Source organism: Lissotriton vulgaris, chromosome 9 (assembly GCF_964263255.1).
Source record: "Lissotriton vulgaris chromosome 9, aLisVul1.2, whole genome shotgun sequence".
NCBI lineage: Eukaryota > Metazoa > Chordata > Amphibia > Caudata > Salamandridae > Lissotriton > Lissotriton vulgaris.
In genome coordinates this window covers 635,089,761-635,108,984 of record NC_141697.1, presented here as the reverse complement: position 1 = coordinate 635,108,984, position 19,224 = coordinate 635,089,761, and the positions used below count along the sequence as shown (strand labels likewise).

The 19,224-nt window shown below is 41.9% G+C and overlaps 1 protein-coding gene across 1 annotated transcript in view; it reads right to left on the bottom strand.

Moving 5' to 3' along the window:
• Positions 1-19,224, bottom strand: part of LOC147692004 (cytochrome P450 2F3-like) — a 753,496-nt gene that overhangs the window by 266,710 nt on the left and 467,562 nt on the right. The window contains exons 5-7 of the mRNA XM_086938297.1: positions 14,434-14,594; positions 2,492-2,668; positions 1,195-1,336 (exon numbers count right to left, since the gene is read on the bottom strand). Coding sequence (XP_086794423.1) covers positions 1,195-1,336; positions 2,492-2,668; positions 14,434-14,594 — 480 coding nt within the window. The remainder of the gene's footprint in view (positions 1-1,194; positions 1,337-2,491; positions 2,669-14,433; positions 14,595-19,224) is intronic.

Below are 19,224 nucleotides of genomic sequence, written 5' to 3'. Positions count from 1 at the left end.
TAGTAAATTACTTTCCCATATCTGAGGTCATCCTAACTTAATACTCTTTAACCAGAAGGATTGTTTGAAAACGATTTATATTTACAACAAAATCCAGAGTACTTGCTCTGTAACCTTTTGAAGCACTTACATTTAATAACTGTCTCACTAAGTCATAGCCTGCGGTCACATATACAGGCCAAGTGGAAGTGAAAGAATTAGGCATGGATCATGGTTTGGATTTAGGACCAAAGAAGGTTATCTTTTAAGTATTTTGTTTTATTTGGAAGGTTTATTCATGGGATCAGTAGGAATTGAGAGCCTGATGACCCCCAGGGCAACAAGGTAGACTTAGTGATGCACAATAAAGAGCTGGAGGTTTCATTAGGTCAGTATTTCTGGTGAAGTAGGCTTGACATTTGAAATGTTTTCTTAGACTGTATTTCTCTCACTGAGTGTAAAGGGCTTGATTATGACTTTGGTGGTGCGGGTGGCATGCAACTGCCCCGCTCCCACACTGCCAAAGTTGCCCGCCAACCAAATTATGTTGTAATCTGAATGAGAGGTCCTGCGGTGGCTAACCGACAGTGCTGGATTTCCAAAGGCTCATAGTAGAGCCTTAAAAAAGCAGTGCTGTGGTTCAGCCACTGCAAGTGCCAGTATGGTATGAACTGTAAAGTCCATGCCATGCTGGAACAGGGGGTCCATGCAGACAGGGTGTCACACCCTGTGCCCCCCTGCATGCAGCCCATGCAGTGAGGCTCCAGGGGGCCCTCTAGGTCCCCCTAAGTTTCGTCACAACCAGCAGTTTCATGGCAAGCTCACCACCATGAGACAACTGGCAGTGAGGAAACTCGCAAGATGCTTGGAGCTACCGCAGCAGCCCCACGAAGCATTTGGTGGCCTCACACTGCCACTCCACCACCAGGGATTGTGAATCCCTGGCATTTGAGGTGGTGTAATGGCAGTCCAACCGCCCAACTTGTAATGGGACAGTCCTACCACCTGTTTGGTGTTGGCTGGATCACCACCACCACGCTACTGTGGGTCTGGCAGTCCGTGGACTGCCAGACTCATAATCAGGCCCTTAGTCTCTGGGATGCGGTTTATTTATCCATTCTGTCATTTTCCCACATTTGCTCCAATTTACTTTTTCTCCGTCCATTTTCTGCACCTGATTGGTTGCCAGACATCATTAGTTTTGTAATTCTTTACCTTGTATCTCGGGGTTTTTCAGGAGATGGATAAATCCAAATCTCAATGTTGCACTGCATGACTCTATAGCAGCGAAGAACAGAATAAGCGTAGACATTACCAAGGAATCCCAGTTAAAAAAAGTACATGGATTGTTTTTTTCCTGAAAAAATCAAAAAGGAATAAGAGAAGGTTATATGCACAGCCAATATATAACGCCTTTTTTCCTTTAGACATTTATGAGTAATTATTTATTCTAAAAATACTCTAAATTATCCTCTGCATAAACAGTCTTCTTTGAAGTCGGTTTATCCCACTGAAAAAATGCTTTTCAACAACCTGCTCTGAGAGCAATGGTTTGCCTCTGGTATATAAAGTGTCCCTCAATAGTATCCACTGCCTTTCTCAATTGAGATACCCCAAGCTCCCTCATTTTACTCTAGGACCATCCATCTCACAGAGCTCTCCAAAGAAATCAGTGAGTCATGTTACCTGTCTAGTATGAATGTTTGTTCTCAGTATATCCAGGTAATTTTTTTTTGGAGATGGTCTGTCCTATTTGACCCTTCCTGCTTGAGCAGTCTTCCATTGATTCACTGATTACAATGTTTCTTTTATGAAATCAGACGCACTCAAGACCTTTTTTTGTGATGTTTTAGTTCGACATACTCTACCATGGATTGACTCACTCCACTGATCTAAACTACAGAATTTCTCATCCTCATAACTTGTCATGCCATTTCTCACAATATCTATTCCCTCCAATGTGATAACATATTCTCTAAAGTCCTCTCTTGTATGTGATTTACTCAGTAGTGCTGTACTTTGATATTATTCATGTTTGAGAGTCTATCTGTGATAATAATCCTTTTATGGCACTATTGTTGTAGATACCCATCTGAAAATATTTTGATTGGATGATTAATGTAACATGTCTTCCATTATATACTTCTTCAGAAAGCTCTTGAGAAAGGCCCCTTAAACGTATCCCTCTACTTTGATTGCAGATTTGCAACTTGCGGCAGTCAGATCAGGGTGAAGCACAATAAAAGGTTTAACATCTTGGTACATTTGGTTTAACAAATAAACCAGATGGTGAATATAAAATAAAAAGTAGACATCTTATAATAAGAAGTTCAAGCCATGCATCTAAACAGCTTAAAAGGTAAGCATGTTAGCCAATATTAAATCTGCCTGTGTAGAGAACATCAAAGAGAAATTGTAAACTTTGATAACAATGTACCAGTTTGCTGACCATCACCGCACACTGACACTATTTCTTTACCCAAACTTATTCAAATGTTAAAATGTTCAGTACCTGTTCCATCTTGATGAGGAACATGTCTATATAATCTCTAGGACAGTTTGGATCCAGTGTCTCCTCATTCTTCTTTGCTCTCCTTAAAATAAAGCTTTCCATTCGCCGAAGATTTTGAAAAATCTTCACATGTGGTCCTGGTAGGTAATCAAGGATATCCGAATAAATGTGGTACAACTGTATAAAAAAGTTGTAATTAATTAATATAATATTTTTACACAAATTCAGCCATGGATTTCTTTGTGATTTTTCAAGAGGCATCTACCTCATTCTGCACATCAAAGCAAAGAAAATGACGCGATAGAAGAAAAGAGCTTACATGAGCCCACAATCATACTTCTTTCCATATGTCTCCCGCTAGGACTACAAATGCACTGATTACAAACGTTTTTTTAATTCTTTTTCATGTGCACATGGGTGGTATTTGTGCATTAGCTAAATGCACCTTGTTTTCTCATTGTCACACTGCTTACCATGCACTATTTGCCCACATGACTTGGTAGTTAAAACCTGATAGGAATCTTGTTGTCCAGTTTTCATCCCAGAATACACAAATGCATTCCAGGGTGAGTAAATCAGGGCAACCCTGAATTTTCAAGTGGAAATCAGAATTGTATGCACTTTCCAGAAAAAAATGTGGGCAAATAACCTCAAAATACCAGGAGGAAGTAAAAGGATACTAAAATCCTAACGTGCTTACTTTTTGAGTGAGTGTCTTCTCATTTTTTGGTTTTTAGGTTCCATTGGGTGTTTTATAGTTTCCACGCTCTTTGCATCACAGAAGGCAATATGTAAACAGACTTTGCAGGTGCTTATGCACAAATAAGCAGTTTCTTCCATATCACACCCAGTGTTTGGCAAGGCCTTGTGGCCCACCCCACGGTTGGTTGTGTATGCCACCTAGTGTATGTACTGAGCCCCAGCCAACTATACCTGCATCAGTTGCTTAGCAAATGAAAGAACTCACATGAGTAAAAACAACCCATAACTGAATTAATACTGTATAGGCTTGGTAATGCTGCTGTAATTATTGTGCAGGCCCCTTAAAAGCCATTGGCATAGGTATGTTATGCTAGCTTCTGTTAATAAAGGGCAAACAAATAATAGAAGTATCATTTCCTATAGCTCCATCTCTGATTAAACAGGTGGCAAGTGTGCTTTTCTTTCAGAATTGTTCGCCAGGCATCCAAATTCCTGTTTATGTTTATCCCCACTCTCTGAAAATTGGTCCCAGATCAACATATGCACAATTGTCAGAAGACAACTTTTCTCTAAAATAAAAGTGCAGTCAAATATCTTAAAGTAGATTAGGCTCATTAAAATTTGTGTAGATTGTGGATTTAATCAATTCTTTGAATGCTAATTTTGATCAGAACACGACGTACATCAGTGTTATTGACCAATCTACCTTTTTATTGCATGAAGGGCTAAGTTCACTTCACTGCATTGTCTAACTGGCATTCAAAAGCTGTAAATACATTATTGCCCTCAGCGCAACTTGAGTTACCAAATATAAAGCATAACACTAGTGAATGTATTGGGGGTATAAAGTCTAAAACACTCCTGTTAACCCCAAGTCTAGCTTGAGAGCTGATGTAGCTAAGCTTGTATAACAGCTGAGGCTGATAGATGTTTCCAGCTCTTTATTTCCTCAGACTCTAGAAATTTAAAGAGAATTTAATGATATATCATAATATAGGGGCTTATTTAGAGTTTGATGGGCAGGGTTTTCCTCCAGAAGCTAAGTAGAGTATCCAAGTTTCAAAAGTGTCAGTTTGTCTCCATATATAGAGCCAGGTGAACCATCATATTTCAAACAGATGCAATGCGATGGCTATGCTATAAGGTTTGCACATCCAAAGGAGGTCAAAGTAAGAGGATTAAGTATTACGTCGTTGCAAAAAGCTGCCTTGTGGTGGTGCTCTCTTGGTACCATCACCCTGCCACCATGGGTGAGTGGTCCATTCAGGAGCTGAGTCCCAGCACAGTGAGCCTATTATGAAAAGGTACCAAAGCACACAATTGAGTCCACACAATTCTGATAAACACACAGTCCAATAATGTATCAGCAGTAGAGATGAACAAATGTTTTTTATTATTCATGTTTTTCTTCAAATCTTCGTATATGTTACGACACAGTTACAAAATGGCAGCCGACACGTGTTTCATCTACAAGACTTTTTCAAGACCGCAAATGGTATACAAAAAGCTTCCATTACTGTGACTTTGGATAGCAACTTGGAAAGACCAAGAAACCTTTATAGGGTGGTAATAAGGTCAAAATGGCAAGGGAAGATGACTCACCTGTGAAGAAAGATCAAAAAGATATGAGTGTCAAAAGTAGAAGATATCCCAAGACCTGTCCAAAAGAGAGAGATTGGGGCAAGAAACTCACTCTGTGTCCACAGTGTGAGATATGCGGATTTTGATGTGGTGCCAGTGTATACCAAATTTAGGAAATACTCCAAGATATGCTCTAGGAACATAGGAGCCCAAAAGACCCATTTTACAAAAAGAGCCAAGAACATAGGTCTATCCCTGTGATATTACAAGGCCATTTTGTGTAATATGGACCTGTAAATCTATGTGAAATCCTGTTTGTTTGTTACCCACTATGTGAAAGAATGGCAAAATTCTGCAGAAAAATAACCAATAATCTAGCAGGTAACGGTGATAGGGTTATTGCGCTAATGTCCAGGTATTTAAGGCCTAAAGCATATTCTAGGTTACTAGTAACAGCTAGTGTAACCTTAGCATGTTTACTGGATATTGGGGTGGCGGCGAGTTCACTCTACATGATGCACTTTAGGACTTACATTTGTAGTAGCACAGGTGATCACCTGTTGAAGCTATCTTTTTAATTGAAGCAATGAGGATACTTTTCTTGTAATTCTGGTCAACTACATGAGCATTTAGCACTAAGACTGACAGATTAGGGGAAGGATTGTTTCTTCTTTCACATGATCTGGATCTGCCCCCAGATCCAGGACTACTCGGTGGCAATCATATGAGAACATAGTGGGGTGCTTGTGGCATCAATCCTGTTGGTCCCTATATTCCTCATTTTGGGAATCCCTAATGACATTGACTTACCTCAGGCTCCTGTTGTTCTGCAGTCTCGACACCTTTGTGGCCAAGAAAGACATAGCCTGATATCGGGGGTCTGAGAATACCCCGCACTGCAGGATTGGAGACTGGGCATGGATATATACATGGTGGCTGGAAAAGTAACATACATCAGCAGGGGCTACCCCCGAAGATTCTGTAGGGTCTGGGGTGAAATGTGTGCAACATTACTCCTTGGTAACTTTGGAAGAAAGTGGGAAACAGAGTCAGGGTGTGCTGTGGCCAGGTTTATTGATATTCTCAACATGGTGTTTAATTCTGATATTAAACCTGTACAGGCCAGCAGGTGGCTGTGGAAGGGTGGCATGGTAGAGGGAAAGATGGGTGTTTATGGTTGCTGTTACTACCATGCGGTCACTGGGGCTGAACTCCAGATTTGCTATATGTGTCACTATTTGCTGTTGCTGCAATGTTTTGAAAATGAAATAAAAATGATTTTTAAAAATACAAGACTGGCAGATTAGCGCAGTAATGCACTGTCTCCCTTCACTTATGAGCTATCTATTATTTTTGTGCCTTTCATTCACATACTGAGTACCACATGAACATAGGATTCCACACCAACTTACAGGTATATATTACACAGAATGGCCTGGCAATATCACAGGGATTCACCAATGTTCTTGGCTCTTATTGTGGCATGGGCCTTTTGGACTCCTAAATTTCTTAGAGCCATATCTTTTCTGAATTCGATATACACAGGCACCTATCACAATCAGCACATTGTTGACACAGTGAAACTTTCTTGCCACATGATCTCTTTTTTAGACAGGTCTTGGGATCATTTCTACTTTTCACACTTAGGTCGTTTTGATCTTCTCTCATGGGTGAGCTAGATTACATTGGCATTTCAACTTCAGTACTACTCTACAGAGGTTTCTTGGTCTTTCCAAGTCTCCATCTTAACCGAAAATAATGGGAGATGTTTATGTATACCATTTGAAGCCTTGAAAAAGTCTGCTACATGAAACTCGTGTCAGCTGCTGTTTTGTAGATGTGTTTTAATGTAATATGAAGATTTAGAGAAAAACGTGAAGCATAAGAAACCTTTGTTCACCTCAACTGCTGATAAATCATTGGACTGTATGTTTATCAGAATTGCCTGGACTCAAGTTGTGTGCTTCGGTGCGTTTTCTGTATAAGAACCATCATATTACACCACACTAAAAGCCCCGCTGGTTCCATCAGCAGAAACTTTAGGTTGATGGCCCCACAGCCATTGGATTATTGGTCCAAGTACCACAGAATGTCCACCCTATTTAGTGCAGACATTCTGAGTACTTTAATTCTTGCTCTGGATCACCAGAAAAAGTCTAGAGATCCCAAACAGTAAAAGTTCAAATAATTCTTACAACCTGGATTAAAATTCCCAAGGTGTCTGAACAATTCGTTTTTAAATTTTTTGAAAATAAAATCCCATACTACTAAAGCCAAAAGCATTGCTGAGCGGCCAAATGAAGCATGGGAGCATATTTACAAGAACTGTAGCTAAGCAGTTTTCACGCTGCTTAGCGACAATTGTTTTACCACTGCCGATCACCAAATCCAAATCCCATGTTTGCGACATATTTACAATATGTCGCGACATGGCATTAGGATCAGCTAGTCGCTGGTAAAATGACGCTAACATCAAGGTATGAACAAAATATACGTTAGTGTGAAAAAAGTGATTGCTGGTCAATTAGCGGCTAGAAAGTTTGCGCTAGTCAGTCCAATGTCACTTTTCAGTGTTTAGTGGAAAAAAAGCAATTTCAGTATATGACTATAAATCCCCCCAAATCCCTCAACAGCCAGGATGACCAGTCAGATTCCACGGGGAACAGGAAGAGGAAATGCAGAATCAGTCAGTAGGAAAATGTGATCTTGAATGAGGAGGTGATGGAGCATCAACACCAGCTCTTCGTCAGATCCAAGGTTTCATTGGAGACCAGAAATGCCATATGTCAGGCCACAGTTAACAAGGTGAACTCTGTCGCAGAAGTTAAGAGGACAGTGATGGACTGCAAAAAGCGCTGGCATGATGCCAAGCACAAGACAAAGCAGAAACTGGCCAGCAATTGTCAGGCAGCACTTCAGACCGGAGGTGGGAGTCCAGCGCCGCGGGAGGAGCTTCAATGCCTTGTGAGAACAGGTGTCTGCAGGCATCTGTGAGGAGTCGGTAGTTAGAGTAGAGGGACTGGACGGTGCTGACTATGACCAACTACATCAACAACAGGGTAACTACCAACAAGGGGTTATATATGTCATGTTTTACAGTCCAGGCACCTATGCCTCAGTGCTATCCCACACTGCTTGCAGGACAAAGGGGAGCCCCATAGGTACTCTGGGGCTTATTTACAAGTCATTTGCACTGCCAGTATGTCACATTTCCCTTATTGAAAGCGACAAACTGGTAGCGCAAGGGCCTTGTTACTAAGCCCGTTATGTGTTCAAACAATGACAAGTGAACAGCTGTGTCTCTACATAAATGTCTGCATCAGGCAGTGTTGCTTGCACGTCTTTCAGTCATCCTAGATTAACATACATTGTAATATCAGTTATGTGCATTGTTGTCAAGATATGGCACTTTCCTGTATTAAAAATGGTGCATATATACACCATAATCTAGTGGACCGCGGTGTTGCCCCAAAATTGGTAGAACAGTGTTCCAAAAGAATAGAAATGCAGTTGGCACAAAAACAACAACACACCCCTGCATGTCACTCAGTCCTGTTGCCTTTAAAACTGACTTGTGCAAGCTCAGCCACCCTTGTGCAATGTTTCTAGGGTGTCTGCGCAGCAGTTCCAAAGGTTGATGTGCAGGAAGGGACACCTTCCTTCACATAAACAATCCTTACAGGTGATTTGCTGTTTGAATGTTTGCAGAAGAATGCATTACACATACAAAGAGAAAACATTTTGGCGAAATTGATCAATGTGTGCAATGCAGACACCTTGGGGCCAGTGTAGGCCATATCTTTAACAGTATTTGGTATCCATTCATTTGGATTACACTCATGATATGCTCTTGAAGACGTTATTGTTGGCTGTAATAGGGAATGTGGTGTGTGTATGATGGACATTGCTGCACAATCTGAGCCCTTGGATGAGAACTGTGGTGATTCAGTCACAGGAATTATTTACATGTTGTGCAAATAGCATGGGATATGTCTCTTTGATGTGTAATGTAATGCTCTATTGCTGTGAGTGACTATTGCAGTACTATTGTATTTAATTGATCTGTAATCTCATAGAAGTGTATAATGTCACCTCTCCTCTTGCCCATGGGAATGACTTGTGGGACACAGAGTTCACACAGGGGATTCTTCGCTTTTTCAATATCTAGTTGTACCTGATCATTACAATGTGTTGTTACATGAATGTCTTAGACAACATCTGGGTGTGCACATGGTTCCACATGTTATTTATTCAGCCACTGTAAATTGCTGATTGTGTGAAAGGCTGATCTAACCTGAATGCAAAGTGAACAGGTGGATTGTGTTTTTCTTTGAAATACACAACATCCATCATGTTCTATGTTCAATTAATGACAAAATCATGTACTTGGCTAACCGAGTAGCACCATTGCACCATTGTGCTTATGTGTAATCTTGTTGTCCGGAGATGACATTAGGTTATGTAGTGCAAATTTCAAAAACATTGTCATGAAAACTGTGGTTCTCCCGCTTACACTGTGTGATATAGATTCCTAATACTAATCATAATGTAGATGAGAATGAGCCCTATACTTCTGCATCCTCAGTTGCAATTCTGTAGAGTGGCACACCACTTGCACACAATTTCACATGGTCCCTCTACATTGGATGTGCATAATCAGGTTGTGGTCTAAATTATTGATGACTGGGAAGGGGTAGCAATTTGTCCATGGTATACATTATTGTAATTTGCAAACTATGTGATGTCCTTTGTAGTGGTATGCCTTACTTCATACCTATTGGTCCTTGTAAAATTCTGCAGAACTTTGTCACATTACCAAGTAGTTAGGAAATTGCCATGTCCTCCACCATAGCATAATGATAGAAAACAGTCCCTCATCCCATTAGACTGTTGTATGTGGGCCACACTGGTTTAGAGAGTGTCAAGTGGTCCACCTCAAGGGCATGGGGAAGAACCAGTCTGAGCAGGGGAGCTTGGGGCAGATATTTTTACACCCCTTTTTAACTATCATCCTTGGCTGAAATGCCATTGGAAGTCAGAATGAGAAAGTTATCAACAGTAGAAGCATTGAATACTGAGTTATAACTGCGTCAAAGGAGCTTGAAACAGTGACAAAAGAAAGAGGCTGTATTTAAATAGAATGGAAAAAGGACTGGAGGGTGATTTAAAAAAAGGACAAAACAAGAAGAGAAGAATGAGGAGATGGCAAGCAGCAAAGAAAAATGAACAGAAATAAAGAGAAGGGCATAAAGCGAGAAAGGTGTATGCATAAAATTTAAAAAGAATGGGCAAAAATAAAGTGAGATAAAAAAATTTAATGATGAGAATGGAAATGGAGGACATTGAAGGTCTGAGAGAAAGATAGAGTGAAAATAGGTAAGAATGAAAGTAATAAGTTAATACTTTTAAATGTGCATTTTTGCAAATATCTGAAAATTTACAAATGCAATATGCATCATTCTCAAGCATTGTAATAAGGGGAGCTAACACCACGGGTACTTGAATGGTAAGTGTTAGGATCAATACCGTCAGGGGGATTTTTTTTGTTCCTTGAGGCTCAAAGTGGGTAGTTATTAATTTCCTGGCTACTCCCTTGGTAAGACGTATTACTATATGTTGTTCTTTTGCATTATATGTTTGGAGATAAAAGTTGCAACAGCAGCAATGTATGCACAATGTAATTCAAAACATGAGCGATTTGACATTGAGTGCCTTGTGGTGTGTAGCATGTTAGAGTTGTACTTACCACAAGGAGTCCATTACTGGAGGTGCCATTCTGCTACCGCTGGTTGATGACATATTGGCGGAAGATGCAGGAATCATCCACACTGTCAGGGTACTTTGTAACAACACTGAGGAAAACACCAAGATAGTCGACAATAGCTTGCACATTCATGGAGCAGGTGTGCTTCATGTTTCTGTGAATGTGTGCACTTTCAGCAGGAGGCACACGTTGCACAAGGGTGCAGTCCATTGCCCCCAACACATGTGGAATTCCAGCAATGACATAAAAGCCTTGCTTGCTGTCGAGTTGTTCTTGCCCAGTTTTGGGGTAGTCGAGGTACTATGGCATCAGGCTGACAATGGCATCCAGGACAATGGGAAGGAATTGGGAAAAGGATGCCTGTGATACTTCTACCACTCTGGCGGTGGTAGGTTGAAGAGTTCCTGAGGCCAGCATGTGGAGGACAACAAGTAGCTTGGTCTGTGGAGGGATGTTGGTGCAGCACAGTGTGCTATCTGGTTCAGGAGGCAGACAATGGACCCCCACTTTAGCCTGTAATGGGCTAAGACCTCTTCTTGCCAGAGATAAATGATAGTGGTACTCTGGGGTAGACCTGCTACCTTCTCCGGTGCTGCCTCAGTAGTGGTGGTGTCCTTGGTGCTCCTAGCTGCAGTAGAAGAAGGTCCATGGCGTCGTTGAGGTTACCATTGATGAATTGGGACTGTTTTACTTTTCTACAAGTGTATTAGGATCATCTTTAAGACCTGGTAATTCCTAGTGGTAAAAAAACTGCTGCTAATGGTACTTATTGGCAGTTTTTCAATGTTAACGTTGTACAAGGAACTCCTTGCGCTGCTCGTCACGGTGCAAGTAGCATCTTTGTCATTGCTGAAGCGTTGTTGTTAGCTGATGAACCGGAGTTGATGGTGCTGGCTTTGATAGGCCAAGGCTGCGGTGCGGGATGAAGGCAGTGTGTCGAGTGACTTATGAGCAGTGCCCTCGAACCACGGTGGAAGCAGCAGCATCAATGTCAGCATGCAGCGGCATTGTGGGTTATACCAGTGCAGCATCGTAAAGTGAGGCGGTGCGAAGTGCAGTGCCCATAGGTCACTGTGCAAGCAGCGGCTTGGTGGTGGCATCGAACCGCATCGTCTGTGAGACCAGGTTTGGGGTGTGTAGGACCGTGCCCTCTGTGATGCCTTCAGGACATAGAGCCGGCATCAGCATTGGTGACGGCGTTGGGTTGCTTTTTCTTCTGTTGCAGCACAAAACACACAATTCCCAGTGCTTTTAGCAGATGAACTTGAAGTTTTTGCTGTTCCTGAGACGTCTTGAACAGGGGATAAGATCTACATCAAACCCTTGGAGAAAATCAAACAAAGAAGTTGCAGAAAGTTCAGTCCAGTCCATTCTCTGCCCAAGTTATAAGCAGCTACTGCAGGCCAACACAGCAAAGCACACAGCAAATTGGTAGTTTCACCTCACAGCTTCTCCAGCTCTTCTTCTTGGCAGGTTTCTGAGTCCAAAAAAGTTATAAAGTTCTGGTGTTGGGAACTCAATATTTATACTTAGTTTCTCATTGTTCTATTGAGCAGAGAGTGATTGTGCTCAGTCTAAACCAGGTTGGTCCTCTCTTGCCGAGCTTCCTGGCCAGTGTTGGAGACAGCGTTATCCAAGGCAGACCAGGCCCAATCAAGTGTAAGGAAATCTTCAACCACCATTCTAAATGCGGCCCAGGTCTATTCAGCCCAGCCCTGACTCATCCAGGAAAGGCAGGACACACCGCGACCCCCCAGTGGCTGTCTGAAGAGAATGCACATCCCCAGTGCCTGTCACTCCAAAACCAGAAAGGCAATTCACAACCATGCAGAGGAACACAGGATGGCTAAGCAAGACAATACCTACTTTCTAAAAGTGGTATTTTGAAACACAGAACATAAAAATCATCCTTACAGAAATTAGCAGTTTTATATTCTGAGTTCAGGCATCTTTCTACTGTGTCCCAATGGGAAGTTATACTTATAAGATGTTATAAGTAAACTCCCATTCGATCCTATGGGACAGATAGCCTTTCCATAGTGAAAAACAAATTACACTGTAGTTCACTATCAGGACATGTTACACACCCCAGTACATGTCCTACCTTTACATGCACTGTACCCTACCCATAGGGGTACCTTGGGCTTACCATATGGGTGACTTACATGTAATAAAAGGGAAGGTTAGGGCTTGGTAAGTTGGTACCCTTTCCAAGTCAACATAACAGTAAATTGCACGCAGACACTGTAGTGGCAGGCCAGAGAACCCTTTGAAAGGCTGCTCGTGTGGGTGGCAGAATCAGTGCTGCAGGCCTACTAGCAGCATTTTATTTACAGGCCTGGCACTCCTAGTGCACTTTAGTAGGGACTTACCAGTAAATCAAAAACACCAATCATGGAAAGACCAACCCATAATACAATTTACAATATGAGCACTTCTACTTTAACACTGAACGGCAGTGAGAAAGTGCGTAGAGACACTAAACCAGAAAAAACATAGTGAAAACGAGGAGGTCAGAAACCAAAAAGACAGGGGTAACATGGCAAAAGATGCCAGGTCTACCATATGGGTGACTTACATGTAATAAAAGGGAAGGTTAGGGCTTGGTAAGTTGGTGCACTTTCCAAGTCAACATAACAGTAAACTGCACGCAGACACTGTAATGGCAGGCCAGAGAACCCTTTGAAAGGCTGCTCGCGTGGGTGGCAGAATCAGTGCTGCAGGCCTACTAGCAGCATTTTATTTACAGGCCCTGGCACTCCTAGTGCACTTTATTAGGGACTTACCAGTAAATCTAAAACACCAATCATGGAAACACCAACCCATAATACAATTTACAATAGGAGCACTTCTACTTTAACACTGAACGGCAGTGAGAAAGTGCGTAGACACTAAACCAGAAAAAACATAGTGAAAACCAGGAGGTCAGAAACCAAAAAGACAGGGGTAACAGGGCAAAAGATGCCAGGTCTAAAACTTAGCAAATATACAGTGCCTTCAAAGGAACCACAATGACAGCAGTTCCTCTGAAAGTAAAGATATTGCTGACAGTGAAGCTGAAATATTTTGGTTTTGAGGGTGATTATTGGCCATAGTGGAGCCAGTCATCACCTCTGCTACCCAGGCAAGTCGGCCCACTGTCTGCCTGATTCTTTATAAGCTAAACACATTTTTATTTTGCTTTGTAAGCTATTTTTCAGGGGTGCAGACCTTGAAGTTCCATATTCATAAAGTATTTGTGAAGCCTGTTTCCATAGTTTTTATTTTTTATATTTTTTATATTTAACTTATTGTGGCTTTTCGATGCAATACGAGATGTAAACATAACTCTCAAGTAACAAAGTCCTTAATAACGCTTCCAAAAATCTTAGGCCCCAATTACGAGTCTGGCAGTCTTGAGACAGCCACACTTGTGCAGGCGGTCCACTGTCTGCCGTATTACGACTGTTAAAGTCATATGGGCGGTAGACCGCTGGCTGTGCCAGGGAACAGTTGTTCCCTGGCGGTGTCAGAGGAGCGCCACAAAGCATTATGCTGAGTAGGGATTGACGCAGCCCCGCTCAGCATGTCGCGAGTTCTTGGATCACCAGCCTTTTCATAGCACAGCCCCGCCATGAAAAGGCTGGCAGCGCAGGAACAAAGGGGGTCCTACCGGGCCCCCATGTCTCCCCGCCAGGGGAATACATTCAGGGGGGCACATTGCCCCCTTGTCTGTTTTCTCCCCCGTTCCAGTAGAGCATGGACGTCAGTGTCATGCCATGCTGGAACTTTTTGATGGTTTCTCTGGGCGGTGCTTGTTTTCAAGGCATCGTCATGGGAAAGGCAAAAGGATCGCCAACTGTATTATGCGTTGGACTTTTACAATAATTGGCAAGCTTCTAATTCCTAAACTCACCATGCCCCAGGTGCTGCTCATTATCTGGAAACTGTTCTGGACACAACCGACCACTAGCTCAAAGTCTTCATCTTCATAATCAAATCGGTTCCCAAAAACAATGGAGCTAATGATGTTGGAAAGTGAGCGGCTCATGCAGAATTCTGGGTCAAATGGTGTACCTGGAGACAATAAAAGCACATGTAAAAGTCACTAAATCATAAATGTAGAATTTGCTTTGCTCATTCATATGTTCTTTCCCGAGTTGCTGTACTAAGGTTTCATGGTTTAAAGTAAAATTACTAATAGATGGATTTGGAGAATTTAGCACAACCCTTTGTTGCATTGTTGGTCAGCATGGGACGGTGAATTGTAGTCTTGCTTTTCTTGCCACACCTAAAACCTTATTTCCTTCATTATTTATTATGTATATTACTGTATAAAGCATAGAAGTACAAAAGACTGGGAGAAGCATTGTTACATTAACAAAAGTTCGAAAAGTTCAAATCCCACAAATGATGTATGAAAGCGATGACAGAAATGGCGAGTCTTTCACTTTTATGGTTTTTTTGATCCTTTTATTCTTTATTGAACGTACAACAGCCAATGTGTTTCACCCTTACGGGCTTCTTCAGGGCAAAGAAATAGTTCACACAATCCACAGACTGTATTCCATGTCAGTCAGTCAGTCAATTACTTTATTCGATACTTATAATATCCATACTAATATAATAAAGAGAGAGCCCAAACCTTTGAGGCGGGTAATCTCAGGAACCACAGCACCAATCACAACACCCAATACAGCGTTGGAAAGGGCAGTTACAGCAGAAGGACATAGGCTATACAGATGCCCACCATATACATTTAAAAGGTAAAAGAACCGTGCCAGCAAAGTAGTCCCTTGTGGGCGTGTCTGTGTTGTGCTGTGGGCGTGTGCTGGGGGCGTGACAAACCCTGGGGGCGTGTGGTACGTTCCGCCCTTCATGCCATGTCTCATATTCTGTGCTAATCTCACCCTGCTCCCTTTAAATACCCCTGCACCCCATAATCATAACCCACCCTTACTCCTTAAAATACCCCAAGACTCTTAAACACTAACCCATCTTAACCCTATAAATATACCTCTTTACCCCAAAACCCAAACCTATCCCTAAACCCTAAAAGTACCCCAAAACCCAAACCTAGCCCTGAACCCTATAAATACCCCTATACCTCAAAACCCAAACCTACCTCTGAACTCTAAAAATACCCCTGTACCCCAAAACCCAAACCTAGCCCTGAACCCTAAAATACCCCTGTACCCCAAAACCAAAACCTAGCCCTGAACCCTTAAAATACCCCTGTACCCCAAAACCCAAACCTACCCCTGAACCCTCAAAAAACCCCTGTACCCCAAAACCCAAACCTAGCCCTGAACCCTAAAAATAACCCAGTACCCCAAAACCCAAACCTACCCCTGAACCCTAAAATACCCCTATACCCCAAAACCCAAACCTAGCCCTGAACCCTAAAACTACCCCTGTACCCCATAACCCAAAACTATATCTGAACCCTTAAAATACCCAAACACCCCAAAACCCAAACCTAGCCCTGAACCCTAAAAATAACCCAGTACCCCAAAACCCAAACCTACCCCTGAACCCTCAAAAAACCCCTGTACCCCAAAACCCAAACCTAGCCCTGAACCCTAAAAATAACCCAGTACCCCAAAACCCAAACCTACCCCTGAACCCTAAAATACCCCTGTACCCCAAAACCAAAACCTAGCCCTGAACCCTTAAAATACCCCTGTACCCCAAAACCCAAACCCAGCCCTGAACCCTAAAAATACCCCTGTACCCCAAAACCCAAACCTAGCCCTGAACCCTTAAAATACCCCTGTACCCCAAAACTCAAACCTACCCCTGAACCCTAAAATACCCCTATACCCCAAAACCCAAACCTAGCCCTGAACCCTAAAAATACCCAAACACCCCAAAACATATACCTCAGTGCCCCCAAAACATATACTCCTATACCCATACTTACCTTATCCAAACATTAAAAAAACATGCTTTTACCATTCATGCATTTACAACGAATTTCGTTGTAAATGTATGCGTGGTAAAAGCATATAAAATGTAATGCCATGTGTTATAATGGCATTGCGGAGTCATGGTACTTTTGTAATGAAAGTATGTGGAGTGATGGTATGCGGAAAGAAAGTTGCGGAATAATGGGTGTTTACCCTCCCCCGGTAAGAACACTGGTGGCACGGCGGCCCACATCTCTAGCAACATACTCCTATTTTTTCACCACCCATTTGAAAAATGCACAGCTCTCTCATTGATGGCCAGCACCGACATACACTTTTAGACACACCTCCCGGGACAAGTTCTAGAATTGCTAACTTTAGAGCTGGGGAGCTATGTTCGAATCTCGGCATCAGCTCAACATCCTGTGATTCCAGGCAAATCGCTTTGTCTCCCCGTGCCTACCACAAATGAATGTGTTCTCTGTAATGCAAATTGTTCTCATGCCATGTTGTCGAGTGTGCGCTATATAATATTGCAAGGAAAAATAAAGTAGGGAAACTTGAGTTCACACACTACTGAACGTGCATTCTTAAGTGCATCAGCAGTGCACTGTGAATCGGAGCATTTCACAGGCCTTTCACAGATAAGAAATGCTATCAAAACGAAATCTTACAAAACAATATACTACTGGCAGGCAGAAATTCATACCCGGACAACGTTGGGATGGGCTGCTAGTAAGATCATAAAAGTACAGATGAATACAGTTTAAAAACAGCAAAAAAATGTGTACATTTGATTGTACAGATAAATTGTCACAGGGACAGCAGGGTAAGTCATTTATGGAGTAAATACCTGCAGGATGTGCCAGTATGCACGGAATAAGGTTTAATTGTAATCTGATTAAAAGGTATCTATGATTTGCATTTGATACAGTGCATAGGTATGACATTATCCCTTCCTCAGGCTTCGGAACTTCAAGATATAGTTTCACCAATACCTTTGTACAGTTTGTTTGAAGTCTGGCATCTGATCTTTGCTTTAAAAAACGGGCTTTTACATCCTGCCTTGAGATGCTTATGCAAACCCTGGGGTTAGTAAACAGGCGTTCCAAACCTAAAGAGGAGAAGGTTGATTTAATATATGAAATCCATGAAATTCTATGTGCATTTTCCATCGATAGACAATCTTCAATTAGGTTTTGGGTAGTCTGAATAGACTCCCTTCTCCAGATGGAATGCCACAAAATTATTGGTGCCACAGAGATTGTGTCAGACAGATATGGGACCTCCATTTCTGTATGGGTATTAAAGTTGGAACCGCTTATGGGAAGGTCCATTAGCTTTTCCAAACATATTTCCTCCATTACTTGTAGGGGAGATGAATTAGTATGCACCCATATGCCTGCCCCATAAGATGCTACAAACACTGATTTAGCTGAGTATACCTTTCTTACCATGTCAATAGGCTTCGCCCCCAATTTTTTGATGAAAGAATGGAGAGCAATAATGCTTCTCTCTAATGATAGCCTCCTATTAGCTTGCATTTGGTACCATGATAGCTGCCTATCGATTGTTACACTTAGGTATGAAAAGGTATCGGTGTGGGCTATTATTTTTCTGGAAACATAAAAACTTGGAACCTTCCTATCCTTTCATCCAGGGATTAAAATGAAAGATTTTTCTTCATTAGTTTTTAGCCCTAATTTTTGCATGTAAGTTACATAGGTGTTTAGTAAATTTTGTAGGGCCACACCCATATAGCAAATTAACACTGCATCGTCAGCATATGGGAGGATTGGTGTGCGAACATTGTTAATTTTTGGGACGTCTAGTGTCGAATCCGTCAGGGGTGCTTCTACCCCATTAGTGTAATAAAGCTGCCTGATAAACAATTTAATCGCATTATCTATGCCAATTTCCTCCATTATTCTTCATAGGTGTTCATGTGCCACGCATTAAAAGGCTGTGGACAGATCCACGAACGCCAGGTATAATCTGTCAGACTTTACTTGGGTGTACTTAGCGAATAGCAGGTTGAGATTAAGGCACTTGTCTCTACCCATACCCCTTTTGAAACCATATTAGACCGGAATTTAAACGTTACTTGTAGCTGCCCATACCTCTAAGCGATTCAGTAAAGCCCTTCCCATGAGTTTGGCTGTACTGTCAAGCAATGATATGGGTCTATAACATTTAGGTTCGGATTTGTCCCCCTTCTTATAAATTGGTATCCAAATTGATTTCTTCCATGAATCTGGTGGTCCCACTTTTGGAACTGCATTAAAAACATTTGTCAGCACCGGACCCCACAGATCTGGCTGATCAACAAAGAAATCTATGGGAGTACAATCCGGACTTTGCACTTTGTTAATGGAGCACTGGGTTAGGGCTTCTCTAACTTCATGATATTCAAAGACCAGTGGTGGATACTTTCTGTGTTAACACCTCTTCCATGTTAGGATCGAATATACAGGAAAAATATCCGACCCAAGATTCCTCATCAACATGACAGTCCAATGTAGTGACTGATGGTGATTTAAGGAAGGAGGCGTTAACGATACTCCAGAAATCCTTAGAATGTTTTGTAACAGCCGCTTGATAAAGTTGTTCCCATGATTCCTTCTTCAAGATTTTATTTCTTTTTTTCCTGGCCTCATTATATTGGAAACGGAGTTGCTTCACTAGAATTTTGTCTCTAGGAGTCACCCCCAGGGCCTGGTGCAAAGCGGTTAGTGCTTTGTACACACATGATCAAACCATCCAGGTCCTACAGTTATGGTCATCAATTTCTTCCTAGA